A 17,234-nucleotide genomic window follows, 5' to 3' on the forward strand; every position below is an offset into this window, starting at 1 on the left:
TCGTTTGTTTCTAAGTATTTTTTTATTTGATTTCTTCAGTGATCTCTTGGTTATTTAGTAGCGCACTGTTTAGCCTCCATGTATTTGTGTTTTTTACAGTTTTTTTCCTGTAATTGATTTCCAGTCTCGTAGTGTTGTGGTCCGAAGAGATGCTTGTTATGATTTCAATTTTCTTAAATTTTCTGAGGCTTGATTTGTGACCCAAGATGTGATCTATCCTGGAGAATGTTCCATGTGCACTTGAGAAGAAAGTGTATTCTGCCAGTTTCAGGTGGAATGTCCTATAAATACCAATTAATTCTATCTGGTCTATTGTGTCATTTAAAGCTTGTGTTTCCTTATCTATTTTCTGTTTGAATGATCTGTCCATTGGTGTAAGCAGGGGTGCTCCTATGTTGGGTGCATAAATATTTATAATTGTTAATTGTTTAAGGAGGGAAAACCTAACTTATTCTTTTTTCTACTTTCTTCCATGCACCCTAAAAAATACATAGCTTTCTTACTCAGTTTTCCTATTTCTTTCGTACAGGTATTTAAAAGATTGCTCAAATTACCCTATATGTTTTAAATTTTCCCTTTTTTTCTTTTCTTTTTCTTTTTTTTCAGCTAGTCTTGATTGTAATGAAAATCTGAAAAAGAAAAGAAATGTGTTTTCTTATTTGACACACTGAAGAACTCTTATAAGTATGATGGTTTCTGAGTCTTTCTCAAGAAAGAAAAAGTATTTGGTTACAGACAGGAAACCAAAAACATGGTAGTGTTAAATTCGAGTAGGGAATGAAAGGATTCTGAAATTTTGAAACTTGTTGCTGTTGTGAAATGTAACCCTTAAGATGTCATTTTTCACCTTCAATTTCTGTTATTAAGATAAGACTTAGGTAACGTTTGGGGCTTTTATTAAAATTGTATTGGCAGCCATGCCACATAGTTTTTAACAAAAACAGCAGTTACACTGAGGTTTCTAACAGTGAAGCCATTAGTCAACCTCTTATATATGAAAGTAACACATTAAACCTTGTAATAAGATTCTTTTGTAGTATGTGAGAGACTTAAATTAGCAGGTTGTCACTACACTGTGCTCCTGCATTTCTGTTTAATTTTGCACCATATAAGGGAATCAGAAATTATTGTTCTAAAAGTTTAAAACTTTAGCTTCCAGAAAATTTAAGAGTACATGAATAAGATGGGGAAAAAGGGTAGATTTCACTAGAGTGAATGGGACCCAAACCAGAGCTTTGCCCCATACTTTAAAAAGTAGAAACTGGTTCTGCCTTTTCCATGTCTAATTCATGAGAGCAAGTCCTTATTGATACTTGATAAAAAAGTTGTAAATATGGAAGCATGGAGAAACTATGTATCTTCTCAGAAAACAGTTTCAGATTGGAGGTTAATAGTGAAAACTTGAAATTTAACATGAGAACTTGGAGGCTCTGTTTAGTACATCCTAGTGAATGAATGATTTCTTACATCTCTGCCCCTCACACTACCCATTTCTCTTGAGCAAAGCTCTCAGAAAGAGTCATTTGTTTTTTTTTCAACTGACCATTGGTTCTTACCCTTTGTCTGTCCTTCAATAAATTTTTCTTTTATCCATCTTCCTTAGCAGCCCTTTTCTGTTAGTTAAAATTATAGGTTTTGTGTTTCTCAGCAAAACAAAAATTGCTAAAATACATTTTTCTAAATCACCACTTTGACCATCATATCCCAGCCATCTCCACAAATCCGGAGTGGCTGTTCTTGCTGACCATGTTAAATCTGAGCACCTTTCCTGGTTCCAGAGGCCCCTTGGCATTTGGCCCTACCTCCGCTGCACTTACTGGTATATCTGTCAGATTAGTGGCTCCAACCACTCCTGCACCCAGCCATATTGAAATCCTGATGGTGCTTTTGTACCTAGCTTTAGGCTGTTTTCTCCACTGCATTCTTCAGTGCCCTCCCTGTTTTCTAAATATCAGCAATCTAGGTGGTACCATCCAATTCACCTCTTTTGGGCTTATCTTCTTTTATTAGTTATTTATTGAATATTTTAAGTTTTACCTCTGACTAAACTATAAACTCCTGAGGGCAAGGGCCTATATCACCTTAGCACCTTGTATAGTGGAAATTGAAGTACTTGTTGAATTACATATTTTAAAATATTGTGAAGAAGAAGAAGTAGTAGTAGTAGTAGTAGTAGTAGTAATACAGGTCACACTTTAGCGCTGTGTGCCAGGAATTGTTCTAAGTACTTCACACACATTCCCATTTAATCTTCAGAGCACAAGTTTGATACTGTTAAGACATAGAGATTAAATGACTTGTTTAAGATCTCACGGGTAGTAAGTGGAGGTACTACACTTTGAACCTAGCCTGGCTCCAGAGTTCAAGCTCTTAACCACCATGCAATGCTGTAGGTCTAGTTGAGAGGAATACTATGTTAGATTGCCAATACCGTAAATTATAATTGTAATTATATTTTTTTCCTTTCCTCCCAACATTTTATTATGAGAATTTTCATACATACACAGAAGCTTAAAGACTGTTCAGTGAACACCATATATACACACACCTATTTCCTAGATTCTGTGATTGACTTTTTGATATATTTGCTTTATCACATATTTATCCATTCCTGTATCCATCTTATTATTGTTTTGATGCATTTCAAAGTCAGTTGCAGGTACTTGTGTATTTCACCTCTAAACATTGCAGTATGCATGTCATTTAACTAGAGTTCAGTTTTATTATCGTAAATTTTATATAGTGAAATGTACAAATTTTAAGTGTATTATGTGATAGGTTTTGATGAATGCACACACTTTGTACCCCAATCCTTTATCAAGATAGAGAACATTATATGGTTATCATTTTATTAAATATTTGGCTACCTTGTAGTTCAAGTACATGAGCCATACATTTCCCCCCACATTAAAACCTGCTTTTCTGGGACTTCCCTGGCAGTCCAGTGGTTAAGACTCCGTGCTCCCAATGCAGGGGGCATGGGTTTGATCCCTGGTCAGGGAACTAAGATCCTGCATGCTGCATGGTGCGGCCAAAAAAAAAAAAAGAAAAAACAACAGACCTGCTTTTTTGATTGCCCCATGTTCTCTTATTGGATCTTTAGTTTATTACACTGACCTCATTGAGGGCAGGGCCATCTCCATCACCTACTCGGCATGGAGAACATACTTAGAGGTGTGGTGAATGGGGGACTTACTGTGGTAGTAATCGTTCTCAATTCCTAAAGCAGTGCATATGCAGATCCTTAACTAGTAACGATTCCTTTGATATGTAATGTTTCAGATCATTTTCATGAATTAAGTTGACCTTATTCCCATTAGTTTTCCGATAGAATGTGATTTGCTCAAGTGGCTTTGATGTTGAGGGGGTGCTGCCCTTGATATCCATCCTTTTTTTTTTTTTTAATATCCATCACCTCTATATAGTTACCATTTCCTTTTTTTTTTTTTTTAACATCTTTATTGGAGTATAATTGCTTTACAACGGTGTGTTAGTTTCTGCTGTATAACAAAGTGAATCAGCTATACATATACGTATATCCCCATTTCTCCTCCCTCTTGCGTCTCCCTCCCACCCTCCCTATCCCACCTCTCTAGGTGGACACAAAGCACTGAGCTGATCTTCCTGTGCCATGCAGCTGCTTCCCACTAGCCATCTATTTTACATTTGGTAGTGTATATATGTCCATGGCAGTCTCTCACTTCGTCCCAGCTTACCCTTCCCCCTCCCCGTGTCCTCAAGTCCATTCTCTACATCTGTATCTTTATTCCTGTCCTGCCCTTAGGTGCTTCACAACCATTTTTTTTAGGTTCCATATATATGTGTTAGCATACGGTATTTTTCTCTTTCTGACTTACTTCACTCTGTATGACAGACTCTAAGTCCATCTACCTCACTACAAATAACTCAATTTCATTTCTTTTTATGACTGAGTAATATTCCATTGTATATGTGTGCCACATCTTCTTTATCCATTCATCTGTCGATGGACACTTAGGTTGCTTCCATGTCCTGGCTATTGTAAATGGAGCTGCAATGAACATTGTGGTACATGAGTCTTTTTGAATTATGGTTTTCTCAGGGTATATGCCTAGTAGTGGGATTGCTGGGTACCCATCCTGTTTTGGTTGACTGCCATTTGATAGATATTGTTTAAAGATTCCTCAGGTTGGTGTAGGAGAAAAGTGTGGTTTTATGATTCTCTTCTTCATCTCTCAATCCCTTGGTGAAATCATTCAGTTTTATGACTTTAAATACCTCTATTCACTGATGATGACTTCAAAATTTATATTTCCAGCCTAGATCTTTACCCTGGATTTGTCATCTCTACTTAAATTTCAGCTTTAACCTGTGAAAAGCTGAATCTTAATCTTTCTTACTCCTCCCCTTCCCAATCTATGCCATCCATAGTGTTCTGAATCCCAGTTGATATTAGGTCTTGGAATTCACTTAGTTTAAATGCTAATTAATAAATCAGAATAAAGAATATAGCCTTTCATAGGTTTTATCTAATCCCCGAATGCCCCACCTCCCGTCCCATCCTGTCCCCTCTTCAGTTTAAACTGAGGACTGGGGCTTCCCTGGTGGCGCAGTGGTTGAGAATCTGCCTGCCAATGCAGGGGACACGGGTTCGAGCCCTGGTCTGGGAAGATCCCACATGCCGCGGAGCAACTGGGCCCGTGAGCCACAATTGCTGAGCCTGCGCGTCTGGAGCCTGTGCTCCGCAACAAGAGAGGCCGCGATAGTGAGAGGCCCGCGCACCGCGATGAAGAGTGGCCCCCACTTGCCGCAACTAGAGAAAGCCCTCGCACAAAAATGAAGACCCAACACAGCCATAAATAAATAAATAAATAAATAAATAAATTTTTTAAACTGAGGACTGTGTGTGTGTGTTTGAAAATTGACATAAAATATTTAGAAGGCACGATCTTCAAAATACTGATTATTATTTTGGAGAGCCAGAAGATTTGTGTTTTTAACAGAATTATATTTGTTTAATAATTTTTGTAATAATTTATGGTGATGTATCTTGTGGGAAGGTCATGCAGACTTCAGATAAACTCTTTTACAGTTTGACCGTTTCTTCACATTCTGTCTGTAATTCATCTCACGTGTAATTCTAAGAGAGCACAAATTGGGTGTCTAGATGATGATATCGCTTATGCACTATAATGTCTTTTGACACTTTAGGAATGCTGCATCAAAAAGAAGAAAATTCTTGACCACCTGCTATTAGGTTTTCATGTAGAGTAGTAGATAAGTCTTAGCCTGGCAGTTTTACCACAATAATAAAATGGGCTCTAGTTGTTGGAAGTTGATGGCAAGTGTCAGAGAGCAGTTTTGCACCCACTGGCCTGAAGGGATTGTCAGGAGATGAGGGAGATGCAGTGACCTGGCACTGTCCCAAGACGCCTACAGGAGTGTGCTGAGGGTAGTAGATTCTTTTCTCTTCTGTCTCACTGCCATTATTTTCCCTTGTGAATTTCAAGGGAGAGTTAGGGAGGTTGATCAGAGAGAAGGTAGCATTGTCAGGGTCACTTCTGAACCCAGTTCTTAGTGTGTGCCATGGGCGACAGTCGTAGTATGGGGTGCCTAATGCTCTCGTCTTTTTCTCTATTTGGAGCAAAAACTATGGCAGAACGTACTTTCAAGTGAAAGGTCAGTGTTTTTGTGGCCAGTTCATTGGAATCCTGACAAAACTGGTATGACATTTTAGAGCACAGATGAGGGAAGTAAGGATTACTACCTATTATCTCGAGAATTCTATATTTCTGAAACTTTTACAACCATGGCCTGTGTACCTGTGTCCTTTATGCCGCAAGGCATTTTCCCCACCCCCACATGAAACCAGCAAAATAGCTATTAATATTAAAGATGTGAAGAGTGTTAGGGATTTTATTTAGTCAGAGAGCTGGAGTTAGTGCTAATTATTAAGAGCAAAAAGGGCACTATCCTTAAATGACTGATATTTCTTGTCTTTTGAAAGTAAAAGCAAAGTGAATAAACATTATTTGTTACTTGAATCTATACAAAGGGAAGGGTATACTGAGAAGACAACTCAGATGCGTAATTGTGTTTCTAACAGTATTTCCCAAGTTGTGTGGATTAGTTTGCAGCTGACAGATACTTGGTTTTGTGGAGTTGAGGAGTATTTTTGAAATTATGGCTATTTCTTAAAAAGGGGCTGCTTAGCACTGGATATACTACAACTGAACAGTTTCTCCCCAATGAGGTTGTTTATCCTTGGAGTTTTGGAAACCATGAAGAGAAGGAGAAATGTGAAAAGCTTGTTTATGTGGTGGTAAAAGAGGAAGGAGAACAAGCCTAGGGTCAAGAGATGGGGAAAGTGCAGAAAAGTTGCGGGTGAAGGAGCAGATAAAGTAATTTGCCTTGTTGGATCAACTGGATCATGATCTTGGGGAAGACAATGTCAAGAAAGAAGTTCTTCAGTTGAAAAATATGGGCCATAAGATCTGTAGGTTCTGATATGACCAAATGTGTGTCTTCATTCAGACAGGTTAATTCTGCACAAGCTGTATATTTAATAGAGATTTTGGTAATATGGAGGATCACTGTACAACAATCATGAAACATATCCTCCTGGATTGACGGGTTATCTTTGTCTTTTAAAATTCTCATACTTCCCTTGCTCAGACCCCTCAATAATTCTGACAAATCTGCCTAGGAACCAAATCTGCCACAGTTGGATGGGCTGCTTCCTAAATTAGATGTGGTAGGCTTGAAGTACATTTTTTCCTAAGCAGAAAAATCCGAACATAATAGTGATCCTTAATTCTCAGTTATGTATTTTGTCCTAAAATAAAATTGTCAGAGGCTGAGATATCAATGAGATTATTTTATATTTATTTTGAAAAACAGAATCTGTTTGTGATAATGGATAGTATGTGTTGTCCTATATAATTTTATTGAACAAGGAAAGACATTAGTTGATTTTTAAGTGACTCTCTTACCCAGAAGGAATTTTGGAATTATGGATTCTAAATCTTTTGAAATTTAGCCTTGATTCATAAAGCCAAACCAAAGTAATGTCATGACTAATATAATAGTACATTTATATAAAGCAGATTACTTGACTATGAGATAATATGGTCAGTTCTATATCAATATTAGATACAAAAAGTGTATCCAGGCTATTGGCTTATTAAAAGCTCTCACTAATTGTCAATCTTCATTTTAGATACTATACATTAACTTAGTGAGAGAAGTAATACTAGAAAGTAGAGAGTTTCAGGGAGCAACTCAGGGGCCTAACATGTCTTTAATGTGATTATATTCTCTACTTGATGGATCTCTCTCATCTAGTTCTCCACATATTGTTATTAAAAATAGCAAACATTTGTTAAATATTTACTGTGTTCAGGACTTTCTCAGGACTTTACATGTATTAAATTCCCTTTTGGTTGTTACTGCTATTAATTCCAACTTAAGGGTGAGAGACCCGAGGCACAGTGAGGCTGATGGACTTGTCCAGGGTGACAGGCCCAAGTGTGGGGCAGGTCTCTGAACACAGGTCTCTATTTGCTCCTGTTGAAATCTAGGAGGTTTTGCTAACGGCATACAGAATGGGTTTTAAATTTTAAAGGGACTGTTAAATTTCTGACAGCTATTCAGACCATTGAACGCTTTATCTTTTTAAATGTGTTCTTTCTTTGGAAATTAGTTATCATCTTATAGATTCTTACCCAAGGAGAACATTTATGATTATCATCAGCATAACTAGAGATGATGCATGAAATGTGCTTCTCTTCATTCGTAATGTAGTGGAAGAGTTTTAAATTTTAAATTGTACTCCTAGCCTAGAAGATTTATAATGTAATGGATTAGGAATTTACTGGGTGCCCCTTATGTGATGGAACACTCTAGTTTGGGTCCCAGGGATGTGATAAGGAGGAAACATGAACTGTTCTTCCAAGTAGGTGCATATTCATTCTTGCTGGCTTTATAGGCTCTTGCCTTGGGTCACAACAAAGGTTAGATCATATCACAAAGCATGCATCATGCTTGTGTAGCCTCCTTTCCCATAGTTTTCTCAAGGGTTGACATGAAAAACATGTCTGCCTGTTCTCTAAAAGCTCCTTGGGGATATTGTCTGACATGTTTCCTGATTGTTCCTAAAGCTGGCTCTATTTTAAAGATAATTCACAGACTTTTGCATTTGTGTCATTCCCCCCAAATAAACCAATGTGCTTCCTTTATCAGACGAAAGCTGTTGATTTTCTTCTTTGCCTTGGCCAGGAAGATCAAGGCCCAATTAGTGTATACTAGTGTATGCTAGAATTGTTTCATTGCTCTGTTAGGGCTTTTTTGTGAGTTAACCAAAATGGTTTAGGATCTGGTGAAATTGCTAGACTCAACACAGTATTTGCAATATAATTTCAAGAGATTCTTGCATCCTATGAAACATATCCTGGATCCTTAGAATTAAGAATCCCTGCTTTTGATCTTTTTATATCCTTATTTCAATCATTCTGTACATCTGAATGTATTTTGCTAAGTTTCCTTGACTTTTAGGCTATATGTAAATGATAAATACATTGTTTTCAGAGATCTTTAGGTGCTGAGCACTTACCCTCTATGTATTTGGCAGTGAGGCCATAGGAAATGTTTTTGTTTATCACAGGAGGAACTTTTTTGGTTCTCATGATAATGAAGCAGATAAATGGCTGTAGAGTTTTTATCTTATGATTTTCCAGAAAAAGCAACCTGGAGATTGTGTGTGTGTGCGCGCGCACGCACTTGGTAGAAATACCAGGGCCTAAAGATGGCGTTTTTGTGCACTGAGCACAATTGTGAATGGATATTCAGTAAAGTTATGACATTTTTACATCTCTTTGCTGTGGTTCTTGGTGAAGTCTCTTCATGGAAGTTGTGAAAAGGCTTTGGGAATTGTCTCTGGGGCTGCAGTTTTAAAATCTGGTTCCCAAATGAGGGAAGAGCCTTCTCTCTTTGGGTGGTGGTAGAGCCATTGGCCCCTGCCTTCAGGATTGTTGTTCACAGGTGCTCCTTCATGTTGGAGGTCCTAAGATGGAGGATGGGCTAGCTTTGCTCTTGGCCTCCGTGTTTAAAGGGAGGGTATATTCACTTGGTGGGCTTTGCAGGAAAGCCTGTTTCATTGTACTTGCCTTTGGAGATGTCTTGCTCTTCAACGTCTCCTTCAGATAGAGTTTCAGGGAGGCTCAGCATCTGTCCCTTAGAAGTGTTCCCAAAACATTGGCTAGTGAGGAGGAACTCATGCTAAGGGGAGATGTGGGAATAGCTGTGATTTTCAACTCTTTTTCCCTTCTTTCTTTGTAAAAGACAATTTGTAGTACATTTTGTCTCTCTAAGGGAGCCTCGAGTACCCAGCTGGTTAGATATATTTAAAGAAAGAAAAAAAGAATCTCTTTACACAGACCTTGAAGAATTCTATTATAAATCTGAGTGGGAACCTGAGAATGCTGTGGCATACAGGCAAAACTAATTAAAATAACTGATAAAGAAATCAGATGTAGCTTTACACGGGATTTTCAAGATTAAAATGTACGAGAATTATGTTAATAAGCTCTGCTTTTAACTCTGTAAAGGATAGGAACTCATTCCTTTGTGCAACTTGAAACTACTATCACCTGTGCCCTCTAGTGCATACTGGATGAGTTAGTTTGACAGTAAAATTCTGTATTGTGCTTCCTGCCTCTGCCCTAATTCTGCTGAGGTTCCTGGTGTAAGAATTCCCTTAGCCTCTCTGATCCTCTCATCCCTAGGTGTTTATTCCTACCTGTCTGGTCCTGTTGTACTGCTCCTGGCCTGGAAAAGTAGTAAGGTCATCCTGGCAAGTACAGCGACCTGTGGCAGTCAATTCTCAAGGCCAGGGCAGTTTCTGCCCCCAGTGCTGCCGAGGCAAAGCATCCTGTCCTGAGGATGTTTATGCCAAGCAAGGGAGACTAGTTAAAAATCTTCCCTCCCTTTTCCCTATCCATACTTACTGAGCTGGTGTCTGGGATAGAGTGGGTCATGTAGGGATCCTAGAGACCCCAGCATGGTCAGCACCTGTGGACCTCCCTCCCAGGAGTGGTGTGCAAGGTACTGCTAGGATCTACCCCAACAGATCCCTGAGGTAGAGGCCAAGTTACTGTTTGCTGGGTATAGGCAATTGAGTACCTTTTTGAAGTTCCCCAGGCTGTGGCAGAACACAGGGGAGGTTGGGGGATGGCGGCCAGCCTTAGGCCCTGTGAGCCCCACAGACAGCTGTTTGTCCACTTGCTAAGTCTTGTGACAAAGCAGCTTCTTACTGCATGACTGCTGTTTACTGGCATGGTGGCTTTTTAGGCAGCCCTCCTCTCCCCGTCTTACTTCCTAGCCTAGTTTTGCCTGTCTCCGAATGAAGACAGGTGATGATTAGCTGCCCTTTTTCCAACTGGCACATTTGGCATTATAGAGAACATGGTACAAAACAACTGTTCATTTAAGGTTTCTATATCTGTCATAAATGAGTTTTCAAGTTTCACATGTCAAAATTGATAGGTTACCAAGGAAAAGCTTTGGAAAAAAAAGAAAGACATTGGCTGTTTACAGTATACACAATTTTAATAACAAAACTTCCCTGTACACTGCACTTGGTTACCCCCCCGCCCCAGTATAATCGTATTTTCTTCCCACCCTCCCAACCCACTTGACCACCTCCCACCCCCACCCCACCCACCCAGATGGCTTAGGGTGATTGAACACAATAGGTTTGGACTGTACTTTCAGTTTCCAGTTTCAGTGTTGATAGGAATGTTCATCAAACATTCCATAGATCAGGCTTTTTAAAAATTACCAAGGAAGAATAGGTTAATTGAAGGAGTAGCAGACATTTCCAAATGTCTGCAATAGCAGTATGAAAGCTTAAACAGTCATTTACTATTCGTTTTTCGCCTTAAATTATTTAAGTACTACGAGTTTGCCCTAGGTTAGGAACAGAAATATTTAATTATCTGTGGATGGCCTTATCACTTTTATCTTCTTTTTCTGGTTGAAGCAGTTTAACCAATAAGATATGAAAAGCATGTCCCAAAACAGATTTTTGAGACCAGTCTGTCACTGTATTGCTTTATTAGGAAAATGATCATGTAAGTCATCTTCTAAAAATAATATTTCAAAATTTCATACTGATATCCACACTTTGGAGAGAACGGGACATTTATAGCTCCCCCCTCATAGTTGCGTAGGAAGTATGCCTTAAGAAAATGATATGCCTGTTTTGAATTTTAGGATTAAGACCTAGTGCTACATAGGGTTCATTTTTATTGGAAAGAGTCTAGCTCTTGGTGACTAGCATTAGAATAAGCAGATGGATTTTAATAATTAGTGGAGTGGGAAAGTTCAATCAATTCCATTCAATGAATTGGTACGGAAATTAACTTAGGCACATTAAGAAATTACATGTGTTAGTGCAGATTTTTGGCTTAAAAAATTAGTATCTTTGCTATTTGATGTTGGCAGTGGGTATTCTCTGAGTTGTGTATGGATTTGCAAATTTATCAGCTCACTCTCATTTCAGAAAGGTGATTGAAATCCCTGGCAAGCTACAGAAATGAATATAAATGATTCCAAACTAGCTCTTGGTTACTAGGTGGGTACAGTATCATAGCCTTTGTTAGCTTGCTTTTTCCAGAGAGATTTAATTATTTTTCTGTTTTTTAAGTGGTTATTTTCCTTTAATCTTGAAAGTGAAGAAAGGGAGAGGGGGCGTTGAAGAGGATAAAACGACAGCAAAAAACAAAAGGCCTAACATGATATTACCAGGGTCTGCAGTGTAGTTGTGATGCTCTTCCACCCGAGCCGGTTGGTAAAGAGAGCACATATGACTAACAGCCTCATCTTCAAACCTGTGCTGATACCAAAACACAAATAGACCAAAATTAAAAGAAATTCTGCCTTCTATAGGCAATTGAAAAGGGAAGTTTGCGCTTTAAATGGAAAAGGAAAATGCTGTTTGGCACTGTTATTCACTTTTCTCAGAGAGCATTGCCCAAAAAATGAAGGGCCAAAAAAATCTGTTAATTTTCAACTGAAAAGTATGCCTTGGTGGCCTTGGCTGTGCTGTTCCCCTGAATTACTAAATGGCTTGCTTTTCCAATTTTCTTTCCTACATACATTAAGGATTTTGCCAATTGACGGTCCATTTCACTAACTGTAATCTTTAGCATTAATGTGGGGACTCCCAGCCGCTATTTCTCACCCTTCTGCTCACAGTTTCAATTAATTTTGGGTTCTGGTTGAAATGATGGAAACTACTTGTCTGCTATCCTCCAGGGCTAGTGGAATCTTGTGTGTCTAGGACACAGTTGTATTGTGATAAAGTTGTTCTCTGACAAATGGCCATGGTTACCCTGATAAATGGGTTGGTAAATTTTAGCTTGTGGAGCTCTCATTTGTAATGGGCCTTCTGATCCAGCCCTTCTGTAAGGAAGCTGTGAGACGTGCTCTATGCTGTAAAATCAGCTTCTGTCCTTGCCCAGGCAGGCCTAGTGTGTGGTTTAACAAGAGGTGAAATGCTCACTGCTCAGGATCAGCTGAGATGGGCTGAGACTTTGCCAAACTAATCTACCCACCTTAAAAATTGTAGAGAGCACATTCTTACCATAATTTGTGATCTTGTCTGCTTTTTACTGAGACACATTTTCTTTGAAATGTAGGTAGACATCCCTCTCTTAGTATTAAATCTCACGGATTAAACTGTAATCTTAACATGTTTCAATTCAATCCTGGGAAGAAATATGCCTTGAATGAAGGATATCATTTTAAGTAAAAGACAACTTTTTTTATGGTAGTGGTTTTCTCTAAGGATTTATGCCTTTTTTCTCATCAGCAAATGTCAGTTGTAAAAATGCGCATTCTTCTAAAATCAAGTCAGTAGTCTAATTTCATGGTTTTTGCTACTACATACATGGAACCTCATTTATGGAAAAATTCTGTGTCAATTGGTAACTTGCATCTAAATCCTAAATATGTCATAGTTTCTCCATAGAAATCATAATGGAAGAAACAAAGTACTTGTGGCTCTTTTCTACATGAAAAGTGTGTCATCATTATCATTTTTTAATTACTGAACATTTATATTAATACCAGAGAACCTCCCCCCCTCCCCTTTCCAGCTGCAGGTCCCCGGGCCTTGCCCTGTTTGATGCAGATCAGGTATAGTTGCCCATTTGCTTGGCTGCCTTTTAACTTTGCTAACCTGTTTCAGCAAGAGTCATATTTCAAAATGCTGCCTTTCTCTTTCATCCCCTCACCTCCTTCGAGTTACCACTGTGTGGCTGCATAGGCATATATTGTGTTCTGCCATGAGAAGGTTTGCCTCAGATATGTGTTGTTCCCTTCACTTAGAAGGACCTGCTCTTACAGTAAGAATAGGTATCCATTAAAAGGTCAAAATTTAGCATATGATATTTATAAAGTGATTTTTTTCAAGCTTCCTTTAAAATATATGCTAACAAGAATCAGTATTATGCCTGTTGCTAACCAGTTATTTTTAATTTGGCTCTTTGAGGCTTGAAGATCAGGAAAAGGCAGAAGAAAGAGGTTTAAACCCCTTTGTCAAGGCATCTTTGATCATGGCAGTTGAGGGAGAGATGGAGGTGGGGGGTGGAGGACAGGGGGAGAAAGAGAGAGACTGGGAGAGAGAGTGTATTTGTGTATGTGCTTTCAAACTAGAGTGAGCAGCTGGTCATAGGATTGCTAAATTGACTCAGTTTATCTCTTTTCTCTCCAAAATAATTTCTAAATCTTTTTTCACATATAAATGTATATATAGGATTTAGTAAACTAATTAGTAAAGTGATAATTTAACACTAGTTTAAAGTAAGTATCTAAATGCCACAAAAATCAACGTGTCCATTATAAGTCAAACTAGAGATACGAAACGAAGTCAGTGTAATTATTTAGTATTGATTTCATTGTAATGAGACCTTTTCACAATCACTTGGATTCATTGTTTAAATATATTAAAGAGTCCCTCACCTTATTAGAATTACATAAAGGGTTCTGATTTCATGATATGGACTTTGATAATATCTGTTAACCCAGGCAAAAACTCTAGAAGAAGAGTGTTTAATATTGACCAGTCTTCAGCATATGTGAAATTCTACTCCCCACGCTGGCAGTAAATAGTAGGTTTGAGTAAATACCAAATTATCATACAAGAGAACTTTGCTAAGTCTCCTTTTAAGCAGCAAGCCAGTTGTGGTACTTGGGGTAGAGAGCAATGATCAAACAAGTATTGATCCATATCTCTTTCTGCTCAGTAGCTTCTTTCCAAACTGTTTTCAGTAGAAAAAAATAGCATATGGAGACCTTAGTGTAAACGTTTACCCACGATAGTGTATAATTACATACATGAGATGTCTTATTTTGAAGTAAGCATTTTTAGACTTTCCAACAAGAGTGCAAATTAATGTGAGCATCGCTTCATTTAACACTTAAAATATGGTTTCATTAAAAAAAAATTAAAAATACTTCAACACGTCAGAAACCTAAGTCTCCACTTGGTTTGGAAAAATTAGCCTTAATGTCACCATTGGTAAAAATTAGATATATATTTAGCCCCTACTATGTAAAATAGGTTACTTATCTGATGTGATTTTTGATGATGGGTAGATATTATACTTCACATTCTTTGTATGGCAGCTGCTGACACTTGCACTGTCCATAACCATTAATGATGATGAAGGGTCCTTCATGGGTGGGTTCATATTCATTATATGGTCCTTGGTCTGACATGTTTGACATATGGAGTCGTGTTTGGGATCGGAGCTGCCTGTGGTTCTGAATCATTGAGCACTGCCTAATTCTTCTTAAAGTGGGAGGGCAGCACTTCCTGGAGATGAACACTATAAAAATAATAAAAAAGAAAGAAAACAATAAAGCCATTGTTCCTGTAATTACCCGCTGAGTGAAGATGGCATTGTCTGGTTCGGGAAAGTGTTCCTCAGTAGTAACTGCTATGCCCGCAGTAGTTGGGATTTCTTTGTCTCCCACATGGTAACTTGATGAGCTTATTCTTTTTGTATATTCAGTGGTTGGATCTTTATAAGTTGTAGCCATGGCGGTGACAGTGGTTGATAAATTCCAGCAGAGCTGAAATCCGTGGACTGCATCTAGTATATCCTCTCCTTGGGTGTGGTCAGGGCTGTGGCATAGGATGGAATGCTCCCACCGACCTTGGAAACTGCCCAGCCAGGAGGCCAAAGCACATATTCGAGGGCTGCATTCCCACAGATTGCCAGAGAGGCCAACGGTTGTGAGGGATCTCAGGGAGTTTAAGATCTTGGAATCAAGGCTGTTTAACTTGTTGTTATCCATGAGGAGTATTTTAAGATTAGGCATCGTTTCAAACACTGTCAGGTCGATGGCTTTTATTTCATTTCCAGTCAGGTCTAGCTTTTCTAAAGTGCCCCAGGTCCACTCCATCCCACATGTCAAGTTGCTAATTTTGTTCCATTGTAAGAAGAGCGTGTGCAGACTGCTTAGCCGTAGGAAATGAGCAAAATTAATCTTCGTCAGCTGGTTGTGCTCTAGGTGAAGCTCTCTCAGTTTGATTAATCCTGCAAATCCATTGCGAGCCAAACTTCGCAAACGGTTTGTGCTCAAATCCAGAAACTCCAGACTACGACAGTCCCAGAACAGGCGTACTGGGATAGTCCGCAGGGAGTTGGACCGTAAATGCAAGGTCTGTAGCTTCCGGAGGCCATAGAAGAGCTCTGGGTGCAGAGATGACAGCTGATTAAAAGACAGGTCCAAATTTTGCAGGTTAATCAGTTGGGTAAAAGTTGTGTTTGGTAAATAAAATATTTTGTTGGAACTTAAGATTAATTCTTTAAGTTTATATAGTCCTTGAAAAGCATCTTCTTTTACTGTTGATATTTGATTATGGTCTAAGTGGAGCCAGGTAAGTTGACTGAAGCTGGCAAATTGATCCCTTTCGAGCTCTGTGATGTGATTGTGCCTCAGGGACAGGCCCAGAGAGCCCTTGTCTGTGGTGTTTGGCACTGAGTGGAAGCCCTGAGAGTCGCAGTAGAAGAGCAGCTTCTCACAGCGGCATTTGGGTGGACATGCCATACCCAGGGCAGGCAGCATTTTTAAAACCATACTCATTGCATATATTGCTGCCAGCATAGGGGCCCCTAATGGCCACTTGAAATGTAAGCCTGCAGAATATAATTTAAGGAAGACAAGAAGATAGGATATTTTTCAGCAGAGCGTATGGGCTATTAAAACAACAACAACAACAACAACATAACATTATGGCAAAAGATTTCACTACATATAGCTTATTTTTCATTTGCTGCAGAAACACTAACCTTGTTAGTATGACTAGAACAAAACTTAAACCATTAAGAAGATAAAACACATCCTGTCATCAGCAATATATGTTTTTACCTAAACCTCAAAATCCAAAAATGTGACAGTGATCTCCCTCATAAAATGTGAATTCAGTGGCTTATTATTTTAAAAGCGTTGATTCCTTGCTGACTGTACAAGGCACATAAATACATGGACTTACCCATTCTTCTGAGCACATTGGAGGCTGCATTCAGTCTCGGTTGTCAGACTCAACGCAGTGAGTCTGTAAAAGGCTCTAACATGCGGGAGCCTTTGACCAGTTTCCTGTTTTCTGTGTCCCAGGCTTTCCGAGTAAAATTGAATCCACCAGGGTGAGTTGTTTTTTCCTTAGGATATTCCTCTCGAAAGCATTGGTTTCATTTTCTGTAACCACTCTGATCCCCTAAATCAGTTTTGAATATAAGTTATTAATTTCGTCCTCCTCTAACTGCTCAGCTGGTTAATCAAAGCTTCAGCCTCTCCTTTTTGCAGCCATTAGTTCTCTCCGTCTTAACTTGTTGATGGCAGATGGGCGGCTTGTTGCAGAGAAGAGCTCCTGGAGCAGCATGAGTGCATTTACTGAAAAGCTTTTCCGAGAAACGGCACAAGAATGGATTTGCTTATGTGCTGCGACCACACAGAACTGTATATAGGCTGACGTCACCGGGTGACGTGTCTTTTGTTTGGGTTTTCCAGAAGCTTTACTGTTATAAAGCAGTGTGCTTTGAACAGTATCGGGGTCGTTGTAAGACCCCTGATTATAATGAAGCGAGAAAGAAGAACTCCTGACTTAAAAACATGGTATTCCTTCAGTAGGAAGCAGCAGTGAGGTTGTAATAAAGGCTGCATTCAAGAAGACCCGTCTGAACAGT

General features: G+C 38.9%; 2 protein-coding genes across 2 annotated transcripts in view; one reads left to right on the forward strand and one right to left on the reverse strand.

The window, feature by feature from the left end:
- The window catches only part of CTNNA1 (catenin alpha 1), a 183,638-nt gene that overhangs the window by 106,152 nt on the left and 60,252 nt on the right, over window positions 1-17,234 (forward strand). The window lies entirely within an intron of this gene.
- On the reverse strand, window positions 14,641-16,573 carry LRRTM2 (leucine rich repeat transmembrane neuronal 2). The gene is made up of 2 exons (XM_061188229.1): window positions 16,544-16,573; window positions 14,641-15,759 (listed from the first exon to the last, which is right to left on the reverse strand). The coding sequence occupies exons 1-2, from the start codon at window positions 16,571-16,573 to the stop codon at window positions 14,641-14,643; spliced, it is 1,149 nt and encodes a 382-aa protein (XP_061044212.1).

Source organism: Eubalaena glacialis, chromosome 4, assembly GCF_028564815.1.
Source record: "Eubalaena glacialis isolate mEubGla1 chromosome 4, mEubGla1.1.hap2.+ XY, whole genome shotgun sequence".
In the NCBI taxonomy this organism is placed as follows: domain Eukaryota; kingdom Metazoa; phylum Chordata; class Mammalia; order Artiodactyla; family Balaenidae; genus Eubalaena; species Eubalaena glacialis.